The 23,961-nt window shown below is 43.2% G+C and overlaps 1 protein-coding gene across 1 annotated transcript in view; it reads left to right on the plus strand.

The window, feature by feature from the left end:
• The window catches only part of FAT3 (FAT atypical cadherin 3), a 637,939-nt gene that overhangs the window by 608,384 nt on the left and 5,594 nt on the right, over positions 1–23,961 (plus strand). Inside the window, exons 23-28 of the mRNA XM_045818135.1 lie at positions 2,486–2,954; positions 14,719–14,872; positions 16,734–17,389; positions 20,333–20,446; positions 22,483–22,542; positions 23,317–23,352. Coding sequence (XP_045674091.1) covers positions 2,486–2,954; positions 14,719–14,872; positions 16,734–17,389; positions 20,333–20,446; positions 22,483–22,542; positions 23,317–23,352 — 1,489 coding nt within the window. The remainder of the gene's footprint in view (positions 1–2,485; positions 2,955–14,718; positions 14,873–16,733; positions 17,390–20,332; positions 20,447–22,482; positions 22,543–23,316; positions 23,353–23,961) is intronic.

Here is a 23,961-nt window from a genome sequence, read left to right on the forward strand (position 1 = left end):
TATTTTTGAGAGAAGTTATGATGATATCATGCTTCATTTTGGTGATTCTCAAACATGGCTAGTTACCATCCCAGGGCTGGAAGGAAGATGGTCAGGGAAAGCTCATTCAGCCACTTGGAGTGTCTAGATCTTTCTAACGCAGGTCAGAAGAATAACAGGGAAGCCTCCCACAAGATTCCAAAATTTCAATGGTCTGTATAACAGTAACCTGAGAGGTGGGTTAACATGTTATAATAATAACATACCCAAAAGTTAATAAAGTATTTTCACATACATATATTTTTTATTCTCACTTTCCTGTGCGTAGATACAGTGACTCCTTTTCTCCCTGTGAAGAAGCTGAGGCTCAGAGAGATTCAGTGACCGGCCCACAGTGATGGCTAGTCAGTAGTGGATTTGGGCCTCTGACAGGGGCAAACGGGCTGGGAGCACGAGAGTGTTCATAACAAGAAGACATTTAGAGGGCGGGAATGATAATTTATTTATTCATTTATGCATTTAAAATATACTTTTGAGAACTTGCTGTGTGCCAGATAGAGATTAATGGCAGCCATGAAAATAGGTTTGTTAAAATTCTCCTTTTCAAAGAACATATGGTAACCACCCTTACAAGTTTTATGATAATGGTGCATTTCCTTTAGCCACACACCAAGGATCTGAGGCAGTAAGATTCTGTCACATAATTTAAACTTTTTTACTCAAAATCCCAGGAGAAGACTTCTTATAGTTCTGCTATGTTGTCTCCCAAGCTCAAGCCACTGAAGATCTGAGTTAAAGCACATCGCCAATTTGAAACAACCCCAAGGACCGAAATGTCTTATAACATTAGGGCCATGCTCTCTGAATTACGCATTTCATCGGAGAAATTGCTTCCTCCCCCTCACCTGGCACATCATTTCAGATCATTGCTGTAGACTTTTCTTATAGCTTCATGCACATCCCAATTTCAACTAAAATAGCTTGCTCCCTGATTTGAGAAAGCTTTGTTCTCTTAAAAGAGAGATCCTTTAAACTTGAGTAAACCCTGTTCTGAAGACAGAGAAAAACGAAATATGATCAGAGTATAATTTTCCAGTATGAGAACATATGAAAGTGCTCTTTTCTCTCCCTGGCATAATAAACTCATGAACCTGCAAAAGATTAATACTTTGCAAGGCAGCTTTCGGCATCAGCATTCTAGTTTGTCATCTAAACAAGGCTTAGAATTTTGAAGATACAAATGAGTTTTATTTTCAAAAAGCCAAGAATCAGGTAGGCCTCTGGTTTCCTAAGCATTCAGTAGTGTTACTGCTGAAAAGTGGTGTTACTTTTTTAACAGAAAAGAAAAAATAAACTTAACAATGCTCAGGGTTAGTGTGGGATGATTGTCTTGTTCTTAGTTATGGAGCTTCAACATATGTGAGCACATCGGAGCCATGCCAGCTCTTCTCAGTGAATCTGTGACTTGATAGAGTGTAGGGCTGGAGGGGGAATGGACCAAGTAATATATTAATTGAATATTTCCTTTTATAAACCCTTACATGAAATGCACCTTCACCACCAGATTTCCCTTGACAGACTAGGGACACTACTTTATAGTCACAGAGCACAACAGCAGATGGACTGTGCAGAAGAAGGTGGTCTCCAAAGTCACATTTGATCATTTTATTACTCACATCATAATAAAAATATGGATATTTATCCAGAAGTTGTCACTGAGCAAGTATTCTGGTATGGTTTATAATATGTATTCAGCCCATTTTGTTGAACAAAAAAAGTGACAAAGGCAATAGCATAGATTTCTCATGAAGGCTCTCTGAAAAGAAAATAAATATTTATCTGCAGTCTTCTTACATCCATACATTTGCTTTACAGAGCACAGTGTGTATGTACTAACTGTGTGTGATGTGTCTAACCACTCTACAGTGGACATAGTCTCCTTGTAAAATAACCCGCAGCAGCTATCTCTGCTCTGCAGATAAGGGATCCCAAACTTAGAGAGGCCAACCGGGTGACTCTCTCCAGGTGACCTGGGTGTTGCAGGACAAGGCCCCAATCCAATTTCTCATTCTTAAATTCCCAGGGCTCTGCCTGGTTCACAGAGCTTCCTACCTCTTACTTAGTGTGCATGTTTATGTGGCATGAGCCTACAAAGTTTATGCAGAAAGGAGGGGCACCGGGGAATCCATGGAGCCAGAGACAGAAATGAGCCCCTAAGAATAAGTTGTCTGTGGATCATACTGAAGTATAGGTAGAGATACAGGCTATTTGTGAGAATGAGTGAGGCTGTGAGAATCCCTAAGGGGTTTACCTCGAGTCAAATATTTTAGAAAGACTGGTTCGGTGTATTTCTATGAATTTACATGCTCTTTATACCTCCTTAGCTCTTAGTGACCTGAAAAGTCTGTCTTCCTTTCCCTTCCTCTTCCCCGTTTGGAAACAGAGTGTACAGAAACGTATTGCCAGAAGCATATTAAAAAGTGCTTTGGTGTCCTTCCCTACGCAGATCATAGATGGTAAGCTGTGGTTCCAGCTGGACTGTGGCAGTGGCCCCGGACTCCTGGGCATCTCGGGCCGCGCAGTCAACGATGGGAGCTGGCACTCGGTCTTCCTGGAGCTCAACCGCAATTTCACCAGCCTGTCCCTGGATGACAGCTATGTGGAGCGGCGCAGGGCACCCCTCTATTTCCAGACGCTGAGCACCGAGAGTACCATCTATTTTGGGGCCCTGGTGCAGGCAGATAACATCCGCAGCCTGACTGACACGCGGGTCACGCAGGTGCTGAGTGGCTTCCAGGGCTGCCTGGACTCGGTGGTGCTGAACAACAATGAGCTGCCCCTGCAGAACAAGCGCAGCAGCTTCGCTGAGGTGGTGGGCCTCACCGAGCTGAAGCTGGGCTGCGTGCTGTACCCTGACGCGTGTGAGCGCAGCCCCTGCCAGCATGGAGGCAGTTGCTCCAGCCTGCCTTCTGGGGGTGAGTGTTCTGCGCCCTGGGCATCCTGAAGGGGCAGGGGTGGGTGGAGGGATGGGGGTGGTAGACCTGTGGGGGGTCTCTGTCTCACCTGCGTAACCACACCAAGTGCTCACCCAGAGACCAGCATTCAGCCAAGATGCTAGCAAAGCTTTTTAATCCCCTTGGGGGGATTGAGAGCTTGGCAATTAATTACAGGAGTGTCCAGTTTAGCCAATCCATTTGCAACATCCCACAGACTCTGTGGCCACGGGAATCTGGAGATGCAATCACAGCTGCCCCTTCCCTTCCTTGCCCACTCCACACCACACACTTCCAAGCCTTGGCAGCTTGGAGGAACAGGACCCCCTTTTAAGTTTTAGCCCTGTTGAGTCACCTGCATGTCACTGCAGAATGATTGGTAGCAGTCTGAATTAGGAAGACCATGTGACAACAGGCACATAATACTTTCATACATAGACATATAACTTTCCCTGAATCTAAAGGGGTGTGGTGGCCACGAACCCCCTACCTCAGGAATAGAAATATAGAGGAGATGCTTTTAAAATGTGTGTATTAAAGATAAGTCTAGTGACACCCCTACAAAAGAGTGGAAAGTTAAGAATAAGGAGAGGGCGATTTACATGAAATCTCCAGATGGATAAACTGTCCATGAGGATTTGATGCTTTACCCCAATAATTTTCTCCCCAAAGATACACCATGAAGGTAAAAGAATGGACAAACTGGGTACCCCTCCCCCACAAAAAGGGGTGGGAGGACTTGGAGAGGGCATCTACTGTTTGAGGAAAATTCCAAGATTATTGAAGTCCTAGGAGTCTGAAGATAGAAGAATCCCAGGCTTTACTTTGATGCACTGTGTGTTAACACAAACTAGGTCAGGCACTCTCCTGGCTGAAGCCTCTGCCACCTCCCCGCCTCTCAAACACGGATTCCACTGCAGCTGCTTCAGGAGTCTCTCAGTGGCGGTGTGATTAGCAAATTTAAACCTTCCTCACAAATCACTTAGAGATGCTGCTGAGCACATTACCATCTAATGTTCATGAAGCCCAACTCCAAATTTAGAGTCCATTTTATTATTAGAATGTTACAAACTGTCCGTGGAATGATGCACTGCCAAAATACAGACACCAGAGTTATTCAGACCTGCATATGTTACTGCCACAACAAGGGCCAAGTGCCCTGGGGGAAAATTTCTGCAGTCTCGATTTAAGAAATCTATTTGCTGTTTTTACTATCTCAGCAGTATATGTAAATAAAGGGTTGTTATGGTGCCATAATTCCCGACCGATGGGCACTAACTATACTTCAGTGGTTCTATAAACCAGCCCATTATGACAAGTCATGGCCAGTTTTTCAGCAGGCAAAAACAATTCTGCTAGTGTGAGCCATCTATAATATATAAAAGGAGCATGTAATTAAATTGGGTTGAAATAGAACACCACTCCATGTCAAATGCTGGCTACACAGCCACAAATTGTAACATACTTTTAACATGGCAGGACATTGCTTCTGCTGGCAAAGCTGTGCGCTTCCACCATGGGTTATCTTTAAAAATAATAATAATCACTGTATTAAGGAAAAAGGCGGTGGAATCTTGCTCTTCAGGGTGCATTGTAATTTTTTTAATTGCCTTGAGCTAAGTATTCAGTGCAGGTATGTTAATGAAATAACCCACATCACAAACAGTGATTCTATTTCCTCTATTTTTAATCCCCTTTGGTTTAATCAGATTCCAGCACTGAGTACTCACCTGTCACAGACTTCACATGACCTAAAGAGCTTGCTTTCTCCTCCCCAGGGGCCCAGCCCTGCCTACAGTGGTCAAGGTCAGCCGCCCCACATGCACTCGTACTCCTCGTTGTCCCTCTGCTCTCCACTCCCACCAATGGTTGTGATCAGGGTTCCACAACAAGTGCTCTTTCTTCAAAATGATAGAGCCTCTTGCCTGTTCAAGTCTCTCCTTTACACCTGGAGGCTGGTTTTCCTAAAGCAAAGAAAGAATGTTTCCTCACTTCCATCATCATAGCTTACTTCTCTCAAACCTGCTTCCTCTGTTTAATTGAGGAGGCCCAGTAGTTCTTAACTCAGCAGCCCCCAGGGCATGGCCCAGATGGGGCATTCTGGGGCTCTTATGCTCAGCTGTACTGAGCCCAGGGCCAGCAAACTCCTTGACATTCATCCGGGAATTGCTTCCCTTGGGAGTCAAAAGTGAGGGATTCTTCTTCTGATGTGTGAGGCACCTACTTGCTTCCTGGCTTTAGGGATAAGGCCTTGGCTTCTAAGAAAAGTGGAGAGAGAATCCATTGGCTCACCCCTATTATCTGTTCATATAGGAGTAGTTTCTGTTGGTCCCTGTATCCTATCTGCAAATCCCCTCCGTTGGTGCCAAATAGCAAGGGCTGGGAACAAGAAAAAAACGAACCAACAATCTGGCTTTAACTCTTGTCTATTAAACTATGTAGGTAATTATAAGGTTATTTAAAATAAAAATCATCTTAGTTATGAGTGATAGATTAAAAAGAACAATAAGACTAAGTCACTAATGGAAGAATGTTCATGTCTTGAAGAATACCCTCCAGTTGCCGGGGGGGGTCTAATCATAGGAAGAGAGTCATGCTACCCCAGATCAAAGGCTAGAACTTATGCAGTATTCAAAGAGAAAATTTGAGCTAGAGAACATGAAGCACTTAAACTGTGACTTCATGCGCAGGAGTGTTGACAGCAAAAATTTCACTGTTTGAACATCTAACTGTTGTTGGGACCCTGTGCTATGTGTTACTGTAACTTCCCAGGATGCATATTTAGCACAATCACTCTCATGACATCTTGAGGAATGCTGGAGTATTATTGGTCGTTGGCTCTCCTGGTGACAGGCCAACTCTCAGACTATGGTCACCCTAACACATTATTCTAGAACATTCAGGGTTTTTAAAACAAGAAACTCACAGCAAGGAGCATTTTCTTTCAGAAAAGGGAGGTTCTGATTTTACCACATCCAACACAATCAAACTTTGGGCATGAGGGGCAAGGGAGCCACGCCTGCCAGCTTGGAATGACACTGTCAGCAGTTTTGGCCAGTGTTGTGACTCTGGCTGTCTCAGGAGCCATGGGGACCCGAAGGGAATCAGAACCCAGAACACTGACTTGTAATAAGAGTATAAATATGACTCTGCAAATCAACCACAGAGGGAAGGCTTTCCTTTGGTAAAGCCTTCAAATTATATGTAGTTCATAAACATGAACTGGAAATAGCAACCACTGTGGAGAAGAAACGGTCTGGTCCCATCCTGACCCCTACGTTTCCAGAGCCAGTGGGCAGGGAGCAGCCCAGGGAGCAGCCACAGTCAGAATAAGGAGTCCACAGTCCTCCATGCCTTCCCCTGCTCAGCTGAAGCCCATTATGGGAAAACGGATTTGAGGCTAAACTATAATTTGGTAAAACAAAATAGTCATTCAGACTGCTTTGCATGAGACTGGAAGTCTAAATCTTAAAATGAAAAGTTGGTACATTTTTAAATAATAAGAGCTACTGTTTGTTAGATGCTTGCTATGTGCTGGGCCCTGAGATAAGTAAACACTTACCTTGCAAGTGTTTCTGTGCTGTGACACAATCCTCCAGCATTGCTCTGGGACCAGCACTATTCTTCTCCCCTGACCCCCATTTTACAAATAAAAAACAGGCCAGAGAAGTTAGGTAGCTATCCCAGCATCACAAAGCCAGTAAAGTGGGTCCAAGTATGTAGAACTATACAGCCCATGCTCTTAACCTGTCACTCAGGGTGTGTTCCAGGAATGAGCAGCATTGGCATCACTGGGAATGTTAGAAAAGCAGCATCTCAGATCCCACCCCAAACTTACTGAATCAAAATCAGAATTTTAACAAGATTCCTAGGTAATAGATATGCTGATTCTTCTTTCTTTCTCTTAACTGCCTGGAACCTAAGAACACTAGCTTTTTGTGTGTATGTGTGTTGCACACAGTGGTTCTCACACTCTGAGGTGCATCTGCATCACCTGGAGACCTGATTACAGTAACACTTTGCTATAGAAGAGCCTCTTGACTGCTCAGGGAAAAGGAGCATCTGCTTACCTGTCTCCATGATTGGCTGTCCAGTCAGAGGGGCTTTCTGCTAGGTCACTGAACTGTGTTTGCAAATTCCCGAACTTCCTACCAAGAGCAATTTTTCGGTGAAAAATTTCCGGGGTGGGAATACCCAAACATACAAGTCAGAATCTCAGAACCTGTATGGATTGAATTCATGGATGTCCATTTTTAACAAGCCTCCAAGGTGCTATGCGCATCTTGGAGTTTGAGAGCCACTGATATTCAGGGATCTCAGTAAACTCTGTATTTGTAAGAATGTGAGTCAGCGAAATCCAGAAGAGCTAAGCAGTCATAGGACATTTAGGAATTGAATGTCAGACACTCATCCCACATTTTTATAATTGTTTTCGTATTATAATTGAACTTTGTTCCCCAGACAGTCAAGAAGGAGTCCTCCTGAGCTTCCCTTCAAAGATAAAAATAACAGTGTTGAGCAAAATGATAAGTTCTTAGATATTACAATTAGTGGGGCATAGAAGTGTTTTCAGCAACACAGCTATCTATGCTACTTTGGATGATGTGTTACTGAATACATATTTTGTGTTCCTAACTTGTATGGTCTGGGTAAATTCAGTCCATTGAACTTGAATTAAGTGACTGATTTGTGCTGAGCTCTGTGTTAAATTCTGGGGTCCCATTGCTGTTTTTGTGACCAGTGGATTCAACTACATGGCCTCCTTCCCCTCCAAGCTGGCCTACGGGGATTGAACAAAGTTCCCCGGTGTGTGTTCAGCCCACCAGTCTGCTGAGCACAGAGGTCAGAGAAGGGAAAAATCAGGCTCCCAGTGAATATACTGTGGATATAATTTGACTGAGATTTGTAGCTTATGGGGGCATTTTTTTTCTTGGTGGCTTTTAAATAGTTAAACTTTTTTTCATACTTTGGAAAACTCTCATGGTAAGGGAATAAATTATATAATATTGATACTAATTCAAAACCCAGTCGGGTTATATTGCAGACACAAAAGAACATGCCAGAAGGTGAGGATTTATTGTGTGCCTAGTGTTGTTAACACAGTAAATGTTTCCAGACTCTCAAAGACAATATTAGAGGTTTGACCCAATCGATACACAATATATGAAATGTGAGCCAGATTTCCTAGGGAAAAGTATAGGTCAGCCTTCAAAGGCTTTTATTTTACAAGGCCTTAGGGTATTGTGTGTACCCTGCTTGGTGAAAGAGAAAAGTCAGAGTGACTGCAAGTTGAAATGGTGGGATAATGACAAAGGGCCACGATCTGTGGCCGAGCTTACCCCACTCAGGGTTAGCATCTCACGTGTAATGAATCCTCTAGTTTTCTCATACTAACTGAGATTCACACAGACTACAGGTTTCAATATTTTCCAACTTGCAGCCTAAAAGAGTAAAGAATTCCTGTAGCTTTCAATTGTTTGGTTTATGAACAACACAGAAATTTCAGAATCCATAGCAATTATAAGAGTTACAACCATAAGGCAACTAATGTTTGTGTGCTGTATTGTGGGTGGTGAATCCAGAAACCGTATTACTCTCTGTGAAATGGGTTTTAGTGGGGCTCAATTATCAGATAAAAGTTGGGGGGTTCCTAGAGATCAGGTGGCTCAGCTGTGATCACACCCAGCTGCTGGGTAATAGCCGGGACACACGCTTGCATCCAGGGCCTCACCACCAAATCACAGCTGCCTCTCCAAATCATGTAAGTTCTTGGAGTTTCTAAATGCAATCTGTAACTCAGCAAGCAGACATAGGTGTTGATGCTGACTTCAGACCCCAAGTGCTAGTTGCAGATATTTCATTATTTCCACCTTTGTGCATCAGGCAGATGTTTCCTTGTCAAGGCAGCCAAACCCAATCAGAGTGATGTTCACCTAAGCTGGCAAGCAGGGCCAAGGGTTGAGGCCATTACCTGAATGAATCAAGTTGGAAAATGACTAATAAGCCAAAGAAGTAAAATAGGAATTATCTTGATTATTCACCTAAACAGACCAAATTCACTCTATAATTGCTCAAACCACTTCTATTTTTGCCATTTAATAGGTTTTGCCATGTTCTTCTTTGAGCAAAGAAAGGAGGGAGCATTTTACGTTCATCTGGGTGCAGATTTCAAAACCATCTGCATCCAATGAAAGTAGAAGGATTATAAACAGGAGCACAGCTTTGAGGCAAGGCTTAAAAATACACTTCTTATTCTACCAGATTTGAGGGGAGAGAAGCTGTGGCATTGTTTTCAGGGTTCTTTTGGAGGACAGGGTATTTTTAATGCATATCTCAATACTTATAGGAGGACTGTCTTTTTTAAATCTGGGAACTGGTATAAAGTGGCACCTGCCACTTATTGACTGTGTAACTCTTAGCAAACCAACTTATTTAAGCCTCAGTTCTTTCATTTATAACTATTATAATAATCCTTATACCATAATGTTGTTATCAAGAATTAAATGAGAAAAAATTCATAAGAAGTTGTTCTTAGCATATTTTTGTACATATAATAAGCTATTGTTCTTGCTAATGATTTTCTTTTTTGATATTCTCCCCCAGCCAAGAGAAAAACATCTACTCTTTTTAACAAGACTTTAAGCGCTGGCCAAATGGCTTAGTTGGTAGGAGCATTGTCCCAAAAGGATGCAGGTTCAATCTTTGGTCTGGGCACATGCCTAGGTTGTAGGTTCAATCCCTGGTCAGGGCACCTAGGGGAAGCAACCGACCAATGTTTCTCACATCTCTCTCTCTCTCTCTCTCAGGTCTCTCTCTCTCTTTCCCTCCCACCCCCGCTCTCTCTTTATCCCTCTTGCTCTCTCTCTAAGGTCAATAAGCATATCCTCAGGTAAGAATTAAAAAAAACAAGACTTTGAGATTATCCACTGAATGTTATTTTTCTTTTACATTTAAAAAATTAAAATAATATGTGATCAAATAATGCCTGAATATCCCTTGAAATTCCGTTTCTTTTATTTGTGTTGTATAAAACATATGGCAATGCTTGGGAAGAGGAGAAACTTTATTTTGCTATTATCTTTATTATTTGATGATTATTTGGCCCCCAGAAAGGGTGTCTGAATCTGTTAATCTCAGTATGTCTCATCAGCTCCCTGGAGATTTGCATGAAGTAACTGCAAGCCCCTGCCTTATTCTTAGCAAGTAATGAGTTCTGGCTCACGGACAAGTGCCAATGCCAGTACAGTGTTGTAGAAAAATTTGAGACTGAAAGCCTGGGTTCAAGTTCAAATTCAATCATTTACTAGCTGTACATCCTTGAACAAGCTGCTAACCTCTCTAACACCCCATGGAGTAGGGATGTTAATAGGCCTCTTATTTTCCTTTGTAGGATTATTATTATCCTTCCCAGAATGACTGAAAGTGATTTTAAACCACTAAAGCCTTCGATCACTTAATATCATTATGGCAGACTTATTGATATTATAAAAATTATTAATAATAGGGCCCATGCCGGGATAATGAGATCATAAATAATACTCTGTGAGAACAGGTTAATTTTGATCAACAAGCCTCTTTCACAGAGCCAAACAATAGATACCACTCTTTTTTCATTAAAAAAAATCTGATCACTTAAAAAAAATCCAGTTGCTTTTCCTTTGCATTGTGTTAACATAAAAACTCCTCTGAACTTAAAGTTCTAAAAAGCACAATTTCTTCCAAAGGGTCTCTACTTCCTTAGGCCCATGGGTTTGAGATTATGGGAGCAGATCCTACATGGTTTGCCTTTAGATTAACAGAGAAATCCAGATGGAGATGAATCCAGTAATGAACTGTGGTTGGGGAAAGTATGATTCAAGATAATACTGAACAGTTCAGGACTCTGGGGCCAGACTGCTCTTGTTCAAATCCACACTAGGTTCATGGCTTTGAGTAAGTAATCAACTTCTTAGTACCCCAGTTTCTTCATCTATAAAATGGGAATAATAATCTTTTGCCATAAGCCTTTTTGGAGAATTAAATGAGATAATATGTGTAAAGTGCTCAGAATTGTTTAGCTCATAATAAATGTCATATAAACGTTAGCTACCATCATCATCATCATCTTCAAAATGGACAGCAAGTTTTCTCAGATCGAGCTCCTCAGCCATACATGGTTTTCCCCAGCATAGGTCCAATGTCCTCATTCTGTGCTCCCACTGCTCCCTGTGCTTTTGATCATGCTAGTTTCATAGCATCTTTGTGCTCATGGTGTCCGTAGTTTTTCTGTCTCTGTATCCTCAGTGCCTGCCATATTTCCTATTCTAGGAGTGTGCTGGCAAGCCAGCTCTCTAAAACTAAATGCACTGATTTGTAGCATTTACTGATTTCTGCAGTGTATATATTCTTACCATGGCTGAGGTCAGGCTACCAGTGTTTTAAAAACTGACCTGCCAAATTCCTGGATGTTACATAGTCAGTTCTCACACCCCTGTCTAAGCTGGCTCTAGTACACTGCTGACTATTGCTTAGGCACTCAGTCAGTGAACAGGTTAATCAGTCAGGCTGGCTGCTGCATCAGGTAGCACTAGACATCCCACAAAAGATAATGCAAATGGAAAAATGCAGAAAGAAATGTGTGGGTGTAAAATAGTGCACTAGAGGTAGTGCCTCGTTTTAAATTCTGATTTTCCAGGGCACAGAGACATCAAATCAAATAAATCAAACCCACAACCCTTATAAAATCCAGTTTCCATGATAGGATTCAAATGTTCCTTATTTCCAGACAGTTCCTCCTCACCCCTCCCTTGCCCCCTACTACTTCTGCTATAGTTTTATTTGCACAATTGCCAGAATCATGCAAAGAGGAGCTGGGGAGGGAGGAGTTGTACCTGAGCTGACCCCCCTTGCCTTAGGTTCCCCCTTCTTGACTTCCCTTCTTTATCATCACTGACGTGCTTTCCAAAGTCCTGTATTGCAGCCGTCCCACCTCTCCTGTTTAAATTCCCTTAAAAAGGAATCTAATTTATCCTCACAAGTTACTCTACCTCTAAATGGCATGCCATCCTGACTAAGGAGTAGCCAGGTGACACAAAGAAGCATTTTTCCCAATCCCAGCTGCTTCTAGCAACTCCACTTAAGTGAGCAGTTTTGCAAACTGGAAAAGAATAATCCCAAATCAGCATAAGTTGAGGCAAGCATATCTCATACCAGTGCACCTGCCCATAGACTTCAGGCTGGTCATCTTTGGACACAGTTTGTATTAATAATGGTTTTTCCTTATAAGCTAGTTCCCTCAAATTTCATCAGTGTTGCATTTAAGAGTATCTCTCCTGGAGCCTCCATATCTGGCCCTCTGTGTTTCTTGGTGCCAGAGAGGCTGGGTTACAGAGTTCCCTCCTTTAAAGAATGTAAAGAGTTCTCTCTTGCCAACTCTTCCCCTGCCTCCTGAAGATGAACCTGTCTCTCTCTGAACCTGTGACCACTCGCACATAATTGTAATGTCCTCCTATACAGGAAAAGAGTTCTCTGTAGCATTGGATTCAGAAAAATGCTTGTGAGAACATACACTACTTCAATCTATATATGATTAAATATCTTATACCTATAAGAGATCAATCTACAAAATCCCAACAGCGGTCACTGACCACGTTGGAAGCAGAGATTAGCCCTAGAGCCCTTCAAATAAGAGGGAAGATGGTTATCTACAGTGTTCATTGAGGAAGGAAACATGATGTGCTCATTGGATGCTGAGACCCACAACCACCCTTTCTCTACCACCACCCAGTCCCCCAAACATTAGAAATCAGGCCTTTACCCTCCCTCTGGGAAGATGATGAGAGCAATTACTGGAGAAAGTGACCCAGTTGAAAGTACTAACACAGTATCATGGCTAATAAGACCCACTCAGGTGCTTAGAACTTTCCACCAGATTTCTATTTTTTACCACCCCGATATGAGCTGATAAGCCAGGATTACCAGAAAAGGAAGGAAATCCTCTAACTTGAAAATTGGAATATATTAAGGTTCTCCAGAGACACAGAGCCAATAGGATGGATGAGTTTTAAGAAATTGGCTTATAGGATTGTAGGGACTAGCAAATCTGAAATCTGTAGGGCTGGCCAGCAGCCTGGAAATTTACATAAATAGAGTTAATTTTCCAGTCTTGAATTTGAAATTCTCAAGCTGGAAATTCAGGCAAGATTTCTATGTCATACTCTTGAGGCAGAATTCCTTCTTTTTAAGGCCTTCAATGGAATGGACAAGATCCACCCTCATTATGGAGGGTAATCTGTTTTACTTAAAGTCAATTGATCATAAATGTTAACCACGTCCACAAATACTCTCACAGCGACATCTGGAGTAGCATTTGACCAACAGCTGGGCACCATAGCCTAATCAGTCTGATAAAAAATTTACCATGACAGAGACCAGAATACAGAAGCAGAGAAAAGCAACTTGGAGGAAACTGTGCAGGGAGAAAACTTCAAAAATTATTATTAATATCATCTTGCCCATGTCTCTCAGTTGCTTGGAGTGTTGTCCCACACACCAAAAGACTGAGGGTTTAATGCCAGTCAGGGCACATACCTAGGTTGTGGGTTTGATCCTCAGTTGAAGCCTGTATGGGAGGCAACTGATTGGTGTTGTCTCTCTGTCTCTCTCTCTCTCTCTTTGCTTCCTCTCTCTCTAAAGTCAATGAGCATATCCTCAGATGAGGGTTAAAAATATTATTAATATTTGCAGAGAGATAAGAGAAAATATTGCAACCATGAAATAGGAGCAGGGTACAATATGTTTTTTTTTAAAGAAAACCTCAGCAAGCATATAAAGAACCCTTAGAAAATGACAATATAAATGAAAATCTCACAAAAGCTTCAAAAGTTGAAAAATAAAGCAAAAACCCATAGAGATAAGAAAAAAAAACATTCAAGGAAGATCCAAAAGATCTGAGATCCAAACCATAAAACTTCCATAAAGACAGAACAGAGAAAACAAAAGAAAGGAAATCATCAATGAAATAACTAAAGAAAATTTTCCCCAGATTGTAAGAGCCCACTGAGTACCCAGTGCTGATTGAAATAAACCCACACTAAAGTTCATCACCAGGAAATCTCAGAAAGCTGGGGACAACATAAGATACTCCAAGCCTTTAGAAAAAGAAACCAGGTCACATATAAACTTAAGGAACCGAAACAACTTTCGATTTCTATAAAGTAACTTGGAGGGAATTACTTAGAATTCCATATACAACCTAACTATCAAAAAGGTGTAAGGGTGGATTAAAGATACACCCAGCTATGCAAAGTCTCATATTTACCTTTTGTAAACAAACCACTTCTTGAACAGCTACTGTAGAATGTGTCCTAATGACATGAGGGTGCTACCTATGAAAAACTCCTATCTGAAAACATCCTGTCTTTTACAATAATAATGTGGTCGGGAAAGCATCCCCCTCCCCATCCTGGTCTCTGTTCTTGGAATCTTGGGTGTTCCTTAGGTGCCTCTTACCACTTTCACCATCATTCATGCATGTGATTAATTAGGTGAATTTTCACGGAGTAGTGGGAGATCCAAATTATTACTTCCCATTTTTGTGAAAAGCTGTGTTCCAAGTTCAAAATAACCAATTTACTAATCATCTCTGGAAGTCGGGATCTGCCTTCGATTTGGTTCACTGGGAATGAGGAGGATGTGTTGTAACCGAATCCGTGCACTCAGCATTACCAGCAGCACCCGTGGCTTATGAGGTCCTCTGTTTCCCCAGGCTATCAGTGTACATGTCTCTCACAGTTCACCGGGAGAAATTGTGAATCTGAGATCACAGCCTGCTTCCCAAACCCTTGCCGGAATGGAGGCTCCTGCGACCCCATAGGAAATACTTTCATCTGCAGTTGCAAAGCTGGGCTCACTGGAGTCACGTAAGTGAGACTGTTCAAGTGGTTATGCTGTTTCTTGCTGCTAAGGAAATAAAACAGTAAACAACTAACTGGGATAAAGTATCAACCCTTAATAGGATGGGCAAAGGGTTAATACCTTTATATAAAGAGTGCTTACAAGTGACTAAAATGTTAACAGGGATTATCTCTAGGTAAGGGGGTCGTGGGTAATTTATATACTTTATAATTCTCTAAATTTTCAAATTTTTATGTAGTTACTGTGTGTCCTGCAAGCAAGAAAATGATTCTTTTAAAGAAAGTCATCTCTGCCCCCTAATATTTCCAGTGTAATTCTGAGGCAGACATACTATACATTTCCCCAGACTTCGTTAACTGGACTCCACTGCTTAGCATTTGTGAGCATTCTGAGAAACTCAACTTTACCTTTCCTTTGCAATGCCCACCCCCACCAAGATATAGGAAAATTAGGGTGTTAGGCAAATGAATGGAAAGGGAATATTCTAAGTTTTTAGTAAAGTGCCACTTTCACCCATCCTTGATGGCTTTTAAAAGCATATACACTTTTAAAAGCTTATACACTTTTAAAAGCCATCAAGGATGGGCAATATATATTTAAATATATATAGATACACACTTTTATCATATATATATAGTCTCAAGCAAGTGATATCCTAATTACAGATCAGTCTTACATATTCATTAAAGCAAATCTTCTGAGGACTTTACCAGGAAATACTTAACTGACTTTGAATTGTTGCTGTAATTTAAAGTAATACAGCTGCACTTATTTTTAAATACTCCGTGTTTCTGACTAATTTCCAGCTGACCTGGTTTCAATCTATTCAAATTAGGGACATTTGACTAAATTTTACAAAGTGGATTACCAAAAACATAGGTAGGTGATGGGCCCTTTAAATGAACACAGTGGAACAATTGCTAAAGCAAAGTGGAAGAAAAATGGTCTGTGTGCTCAAATAATTTTAAACTAAGAAATAATAAGACTTAAATGTTTGCCTTGTGATTATACTCAAAGTGAGTCATGGATTGCTTCAAAGAGAATAAAATTAATTTAATTATTTTTCACTACAATGTTTTAGTCAATTTTTTCCTGGTAATCTGCATTAGCATTAGCTTTTATAGAATCTGGAAGATATGTGGATATGTAGGCCTCCCCAAAATTACTGTAACCACTACAGGAAAATGTCAGAACTAAAGACTTCCTACTCTCGGGAAACTCCATATAAATATATGTAATTTTACAGATATTTATCTGCAGTTCTACAAAACCCCAAAGCTCCAGGAACAGACAGGATGGAGGATAAATTAGTGCCAAATTAATTTGGTGCCCAAAACAGCCAAAGCCACTCTGAGGCTATGTCTAAGTCTTTACTTCTTTCACTGAGTGTGAATATACATGTAGTTTTCTGTTGAAACAGTGGCATATTTGATTATGGAGCCTATACCAGCACCAATTCCTGGGGGTGGGGATGTGTATTTTATATAATATGAAAGATATATACAATGTGACATTTATAAAATTGCAAAATTTTAAATTCTGAAGTGCATCTGGCCCCAAGAATTTGGAAACCAGTACCTCTTCAGCAGCATCTCTTTTCTGCTCCTTCTCTTCTCTCCCAAGATGTCCTTCCCTTTACTCCCACCAGGGTAGGGTCTCTGGGAACGCTGGGTGGGAGAAATATTTTAGTGCACGCTGACCACTGAGGCCACCTGCTGCTCACATGCACCATCACACCATTTTGACAGTGCTTCATGTACCCTTTAGGTGCTTTATTTTCTTTTAAAGAAGTCAGTTTTAAATCGAGCTCCAATATACAGGCCTGCTGTTTGAAAAGGGTGTGTGTGTGTGTGTTTGGCCCTGAAGGTGTGAAGAGGACATCAATGAGTGTGAGCGGGAAGAATGTGAGAACGGGGGCTCCTGCGTCAATGTGTTTGGCTCCTTCCTGTGTAACTGCACCCCGGGCTTTGTGGGCCAGTACTGCGGGCTGCGCCCTGTGGTGGTGCCCAACATCCAGGCCGGCCACTCCTACGTGGGGAAGGAGGAGCTCATCGGCATCGCAGTGGTCCTCTTTATCATCTTCATCTTGGTGATCCTCTTCATCATTTTCCGCAAGAAAGTCTTCCGCAAGAACTACTCCCGCAACAATATCACCCTGGTGCAGGACCCCGCCACCGCTGCCCTGCTCAACAAGAGCAACGGCATCCCCTTCCGGAACCTGCGGGGTGGCGGGGACGGCCGCAACGTCTACCAGGAGGTGGGGCCCCCGCAGGTGCCAGTGCGCCCCATGGCCTACACCCCGTGCTTCCAGAGCGACTCTAGGAGCAACCTGGATAAGATTGTGGATGGACTGGGCGGCGAGCACCAGGAGATGACCACCTTCCACCCTGAGTCCCCGCGCATCCTGACCGCCAGGCGGGGTGTGGTCGTGTGCAGTGTGGCCCCCAACCTCCCAGCCGTGTCACCCTGCCGCTCTGACTGCGACTCCATCCGAAAGAATGGCTGGGATGCAGGAACTGAGAGTGAGTAGGAACTATGGCATCATTGTTTATTCCTCTGTCATTCACAGGGAAGCCACTGGTGTAGGGGTGGGGGGGGGGCACTTGAGAAGGGAATTAGGGAAGGGAGAGAGAACCCGCAGGACACAGCACATATCATGCAATGTTGTGGCATTGAGTGTTCACATTTCAGCCCTGCAAAATCGCTCTGGGTCTTATCCCCATTTACAGATGGGGAAAATGAGGCTCAGAGAGCATCATAAGGTGCCCACGGTCACAAAGCTAGTAAAAGTTTTTTATTTATTTATTTACCTTAACCTTGTTTTTATTGTTGATGTTCCCATTTTCCCCTGCTTTGCCCACCTCCACCTAGTCCCAGCACCCCCTTCCCTCAGGCCATCACCACACTGTTGTCTGTGTCCATGGGTTATGCACATATGTTCTGTGGCTAATCCCTCCACCTTCTCTTATCCAGTCCCTCCCCCCACCACCCCCTGACAGCTGTCAGTCTGTTCCCTAGTAAAGGCTGTTAAGAGTACTCCCATCCAGGGCTGCCAAACTCTAAAACTCATACTAGTCTCATAGTACTGTACCATTGGAGCAAAGTAAGCAGTGTAGCTGCATAAGTGATACACAGAAAGTGTGCTCTGGAAGGTCAGGAGAAGAGAGTATTTCCAAGCTTATGAACTGAAGACTTGAAGGACATTTGAGTTGGATCATGGTGGGATTATAGGGCTGGAGAAAGGAGGGCTTTCCACGTGATCAGAAGAAAAGCAAGTTGTTCTATTTGGCTGGAACTCGGGGTCCAGGAAACAAGAGGGTGAACCACAGGTGGGAGAAGTGGGCTGGGTCAGATGGTGGTATTTCCCACTCCGCCGGCTTCATGCAGCAGTATCTAGACAGAGGGGAGAGCCACAGGTCCCAAGGCCCTGGGGCAGGAAGGACCTTCACATGTTGAAGAACATGGAGGAGATCAATGTAGCTGGAGCTTGGTGAGCACGAGGGGAGAGTGGGTTTATTTTAAAAGCAAGACTAGTGCGTGGTTTTAAGTAGGTGAGTGCCGTAATCTAAGTTACATTTTAAAAAGATGGCTCTGTTCCTTGGAGAAGAGACTAAACAGTACCAAAGAAAGAAGAAAGCATAGAGACTAATTAGGTGGTACCCTTGAATATGCAGGTGAGAGATGGTGATTGTTGCCCCTTCCTTAACATCAGTGGGATAAAACTAAAACAAGCTCTATTGCCACCAATGACTTTTCATCAGGCCAAATAGCTTTCTATTTGAGTAGCAGGGGTGCCCTGGGACTATTATAATATATGTTGGGGTAGAGGGTAGGGGGAGAGGCATATTTCTAATGAAGCTAAAGAGCCTATATAGCTGAGGAGATAATGGGTGCCTTCGCAGAGGAAGGGGGCATTCCTACTGGTGTCTGTACGCATGGGTAAAATTTGGGTAGGAAACTATTGAAGAGGGCCTTCCAGAAGCAAGACAGATCTGGATCAGTAGAGAGGACACATGAGGGGTGTCTGACTTTTTCTGGAGGCACATTTATATTTTGAACTTTCACCATACATACATTCTCTCAAATCATCTGTAAAGTTAGGCTTTACCAAAGCCTTGCCAGTCACTGGCTAAAGGAAAAGCTCTTTTTTATTTAACAATGAAAAAATGGGGTTTGAATGAATGGAGGAGGGGAGAAAGCAGTTTGATGCACAGCCAGTGCATCACCAGTGCAGACCATTTGTCGATTCTTCCCTCATGTTCGGGCCTGAGCCTGGTGCCCACTTCGTGCTTTTCCGAGGCACATCTTCATAGTTTCTGTGCTGTGGCTGTTGGGAGGTGAATTCCTCCCTGGTGTCTCTCTCTGTTTATATCACTTGTTTATCCAACGGATCATTTTGCTGTTTCTTTAGCATCTGACAGCAGATGTGGAGCCACTGGCCACTGCTGGCATCACCCACAGTGGAAGGAACAGGGATTTCTCCAGCTGTGAACAGAAACAACTTTTTCCTTAATCACAAGTCACCATTTCTTTGTACCGTCACATTGCGTGATGATTTGAAGCTTTTCCTAGTGATCATTTCCCTCCACCCACTTGTAATGTGACAGCTTTATTCTGGGAATCTACCTCAAGCCCATACATGAATTTTCCCCCAAAGTATTATTGGGTTTTTATTGAATACATTTCTTTCTTTGTTAAGCAAGGCAGTTAGCTGGCGAGACAGTCTTTAGGCGGCTAATTCATTTTCCACTTGACAGTTTCAAGATATGGGTTGTTTTTATTGCTTCCTTTAGTCCATCAAATAAGAAGCAAGAAGGCAGCCCTGGAGAGGGGGGAGTGGTTCAGTCTGCATTTGTATCTGTATGGCAAAGAGGGAGGCAGTGGGTGGGTAAGAGCAGGTCCCTACCACGGCTAACTGCCTCTCACCTGAGTGAAGAACACTGTCACTCCCAAAAATGGGGTGACACTGCCCTCTAGAAGGCAGTGCTGAGAAGGCCACTCGCTCCCCAGAGATGGAAGTTAGGATAAATGTAATGGCATTCTTGCCTATAAAATATTTATACCCCTATTTGAAAAGTAATCTCATTTAACCTGGTGTTGACACCACATCGGTCCATGTAAATGATTTAAATGAACTCTGAATGGCAAGGAGCAACCCAGACACTTCATCCTCATTTCACTCTTCACTTAGGCTTTGCTTTGAGGAGGGAACTGCTACTTTCAGCTGTCAGCTATTTGGAAGCTCATTTACCACGGGTTAAGGGTTTTGTATCCATAATGTAAATCACTTGATTGACAGACAGACCTTTGCCCCCAGTGGCACAATCAATTCTCCATTGGGGAGCTAAATTATTTTCTCTGAGCAAATGGAAGAGCTCTGAGAAGTGAACTCTGGGGTGGCAGGGCTGCAAATACACACAAGGTAACCAGTGTCATTTCTGCTTGTTCTCTGGCTATCCTCGAAGACAAAGGAGTCGAAGACCCGGGAGAAGTGACCTGCTTTGCAGGCAGTAATAAAGGCAGCAACTCTGAAGTTCAGTCCCTGAGCTCCTTCCAGTCAGATTCTGGTGACGACAATGGTAAGAAGTCATGGATTTGATCCCCTGGGGCGGCTTCCGCCTCTGGTGCTGGCAGTCAATGGTTGAGAAGAAGGTGATGTGACCAGTTTCGTTTCTTGCCCTGCTCATGGGCTCTCACCAGGTTTTCAGGTGGCTCCATTGTTGGGTGTCATTGCTGAAGGAGGTTCTGTTGAGCTGCAGTTGTGAGCAGGCCTAGGGATCTGGCCGGAGGCTGACAAGGTTCCCCTGGACCTCCAGCAATGCATCCTCTTCGATTTGGTGTGTGATGGAACTGCCTTATCCCAAATGATGCTCTCTAGCAAACAGTGTAGTTTATATTTTATTTCTAAATTTTACTGATGATTACCTCTTCACTCCACATCCAACCTCCATGTCATGAGAAGTAAATTCAGAGGCAATACACCCTTCCCACAGAAGTGACATCTTCATTTGAATCCCTCTTATGACCATTTGGGGTCATGGCCTTTGAAGAATCTATTGAAAATGATGGACCAGGTCCTTACAAAAACGCACACACACCCGAAATGCTGCATGTAATTCCACGTGATTTATGGACCTCTCCCTCTTGTGAACTTATGTTAATGGAGAGGTTGCTGAACTGGACTTCCAGAGCTGAGAAAGCGGCTTTGGAAAATGGGTTGTTCTCCTCAAGGTGGGGGAGAGTAGCAGAAATGGTCACAAGGCAGAAAGAGTGGTGAACCAAGAATAATTTCAAATTGTCATTCACAGAGATGGTTGGCCTTCCCCTATGTCATTTTCCCATTTATAAGAAATTGGCAAAAATTGAGTATTTGTTAATTTATGTGATCACTCAACCCACAAACCCTTGTTGAGTTTCTTCTGTGTGCTGAATGCAGTGCTGGACATTGTGTACCCAGAAGCATGAAATGAAAACAACATTGTCTTTGCTCCCAGGTAAATGCAGAACCAGGTGAGCTCGAAGGCCATAGCAATCCTGGAAGTAAAATAGTCCACTTTCATCGCCCCCTACCCTCGAATCACTTCCACCCCCGAGACCCAGCACTCCTGAGAGCTGCAGAAGCCACAAAATACCTGGCTGGCTGGAGTAACAGGCCCTGTAACAGTGGATTTCTTCTGGCCATTTTCAGAAGGTCTGGGGAATGCCTCCAGTCTGTTTACCTGGGTGCTCACACCTTCTCTCATCCCCAGCCAGAAGAAAAACTGCCACTGGTTTGTTTTGTAGAGAAACAACTGAGAACAGATAGTTCCCATACTCCAGGAAGCAGCTGCGGCAGTGATGCTGGGTTGATTCTTCTCATGGACTCTGCCTGCTCTGTGTGCCCTAAAGTCAGCCTTATGTGCTTAGCATTCTGGATTGGTGCTGATTAAAGCAGGCAGTGTGTGGAAGTTTCAGCAAATTGGTTTTAAACCTGATTGCCTGGCCACAAGCTGCTGGTACCAGGTACTAAGTCAGCTCATATAGAGCATAGAAATCACCTTCCCAGATTCTAACCATTTCAGAGCCCAAATGCTGATGTCTCTCTATAGTTTACTGATGAGAGCTGTACCTTGGGTCATTCTAGGCCTTGGGTGGCATCAGGTGAGTATGAAGCCAGAGTCCTTCAAGTTCATCCTCCATCGTGGCGTTTGGTTTGGAGCAGCATGGCTGACCAACAAAGAATTCTTTTCAGAAATAGTGAGGTCTTCCTGTAGAGTGTTTGGGAGTTACTAGTGAGGAATTAGCACGAGCCTGATGAGCCACTGCCTTCTAGACTGATTTCACTGGGCCATGAAGTGTGAATTTATAACCCAGCCCTCCCTGCCCATCATGCCTTTCAGGAGGCCTGGCCCCAGATTTGCTGCCATTCCCCTTCTGTCCCCAGAATCCTGGGACCACAGAAAAAAGTGTCCACTGGGTCACAGCCTCGTGGACGACTGTGGGAAGGCTCCAGGTGTTTGCGTGCTGCACTTTCTTTCTAGTCATTATTGTTGAGAAAAATTAACGCATGTTTAAAATACATAACTAACCTGAAGCTGTCTTCCCCTCCCTCCTGTCTTCTTTTCCTCGCCACAAGCATCCATAGTGACTGTCATTCAGCTTGTCAACAATGTAGTTGACACTATAGAAAATGAAGGTATTTACTTTTTTCTTCCATAGCATTTCTTTGTGTAAATACTTAACCTTTTGGAAATATTGCCTCCTTGTTACTTTGAACTAGGGATGATTTTAATCAGTTGACAACTGGGGTGGGGCTGGTAAAGAGGTAGTTTCAAAGGAGACCCTGGGTCTCCTTTGATATTGGGGGGAATTTTAAAAGTTTAGAGAAAATCAAGTTTATGATTTTTTTAATATGTGGGATGCTCTTTTTATAACATTTGTTCCAAGAGAAGAGTTCCCAATTACTTGGAATCCAGATTAATACTAAATCCATCCTTACATTCAACATGTATTCACTGAACACCTACTATGACCTGGGATTGTTTGAGAAATCATTCATACCTGCAATATAATGAGGATTGATTTCCATCAGGTAACTTATATTAGTGACATAATACAATTAGAGCCTGGTGTAGATGGGTTTTTTGGTTTTTTGTTTCATTTTTTTGACAGAGGGAAAGAGAGGGAGAGAAACATCAATGTGTGGTTGCCTGTCACTCATCCCCTTCTGGGGACCTGGCCCACAACCCAGGCATGTGTTCTGACTGGGAATGGAACTGGCAACCCTTTGATTTGCAGGCTGACACTCAACCACTGGCCAAACCAGCCGGGGTGGGATTTATCTTTTTATTACCTAAATAGCAATGGGGAGAAATAGCAGCATGTTTTTTAAGGCATCTAAAATGTTCTCGTTTGCCCTCTTCACATGGCTTGGATTGTCAGTCTGACCTCTCACTTTGTATTTAAACAGTGTCTGTCATGGATCAAGGGCAGAACTACAACCGAGGTGACGCTGCTACGCCCCCAGCATAGCATTTTACTTATGTGTTTTCAATTGCTGAGTTTGTTCTTGCCCTGTCCCTCTCCCTCCATTTATTCTGAGTTTCTTTGGTCTGAATTTTGCATGTTCCAGGTGTCTTGTGAGCTTGGTATTGGAGGTGAGCACCCTGCCCACGTCCCTTCCCAGCTACTCCCCTACCATGTAGCTCATCCATCTGTGTGTACACCTCTTTGCCTTCTGTGGTCCACAGTACAGCTGATGCAGCTCTCTCTTTGCGAGCATGTCGCCAGCCTGACTCTTCACTTAGTGTATGGATAGGAAGAAAGGATGCGGGGAGGAGGTCCTAGAACTATGTCTCCTCAGCATGCCCTCACTGGCCATCTCTTATGGCATGGCTGAGTGTAAGACACTGCAGCACCCAGCTACCACCTGTCAGAACTGCCACTGCCTGTTCTCCCAGGGCCAGAGCATGGCTGGCCCCTGACCCACCCTTGTAAGGAGCATGCACATGACTTGGCTTCTTATGGTCTCTTGGATATTAATTGCATGCCAGGTCCCTTCTCTCTGTTCCTTTCCAAACCCTCCCCAACTCCAGCCTCGAGGAAATTAACCGCT

This window comes from Phyllostomus hastatus, unplaced genomic scaffold (assembly GCF_019186645.2).
Source record: "Phyllostomus hastatus isolate PE091 unplaced genomic scaffold, TTU_PhHast_1.1 phas_scaffold_317, whole genome shotgun sequence".
NCBI lineage: Eukaryota > Metazoa > Chordata > Mammalia > Chiroptera > Phyllostomidae > Phyllostomus > Phyllostomus hastatus.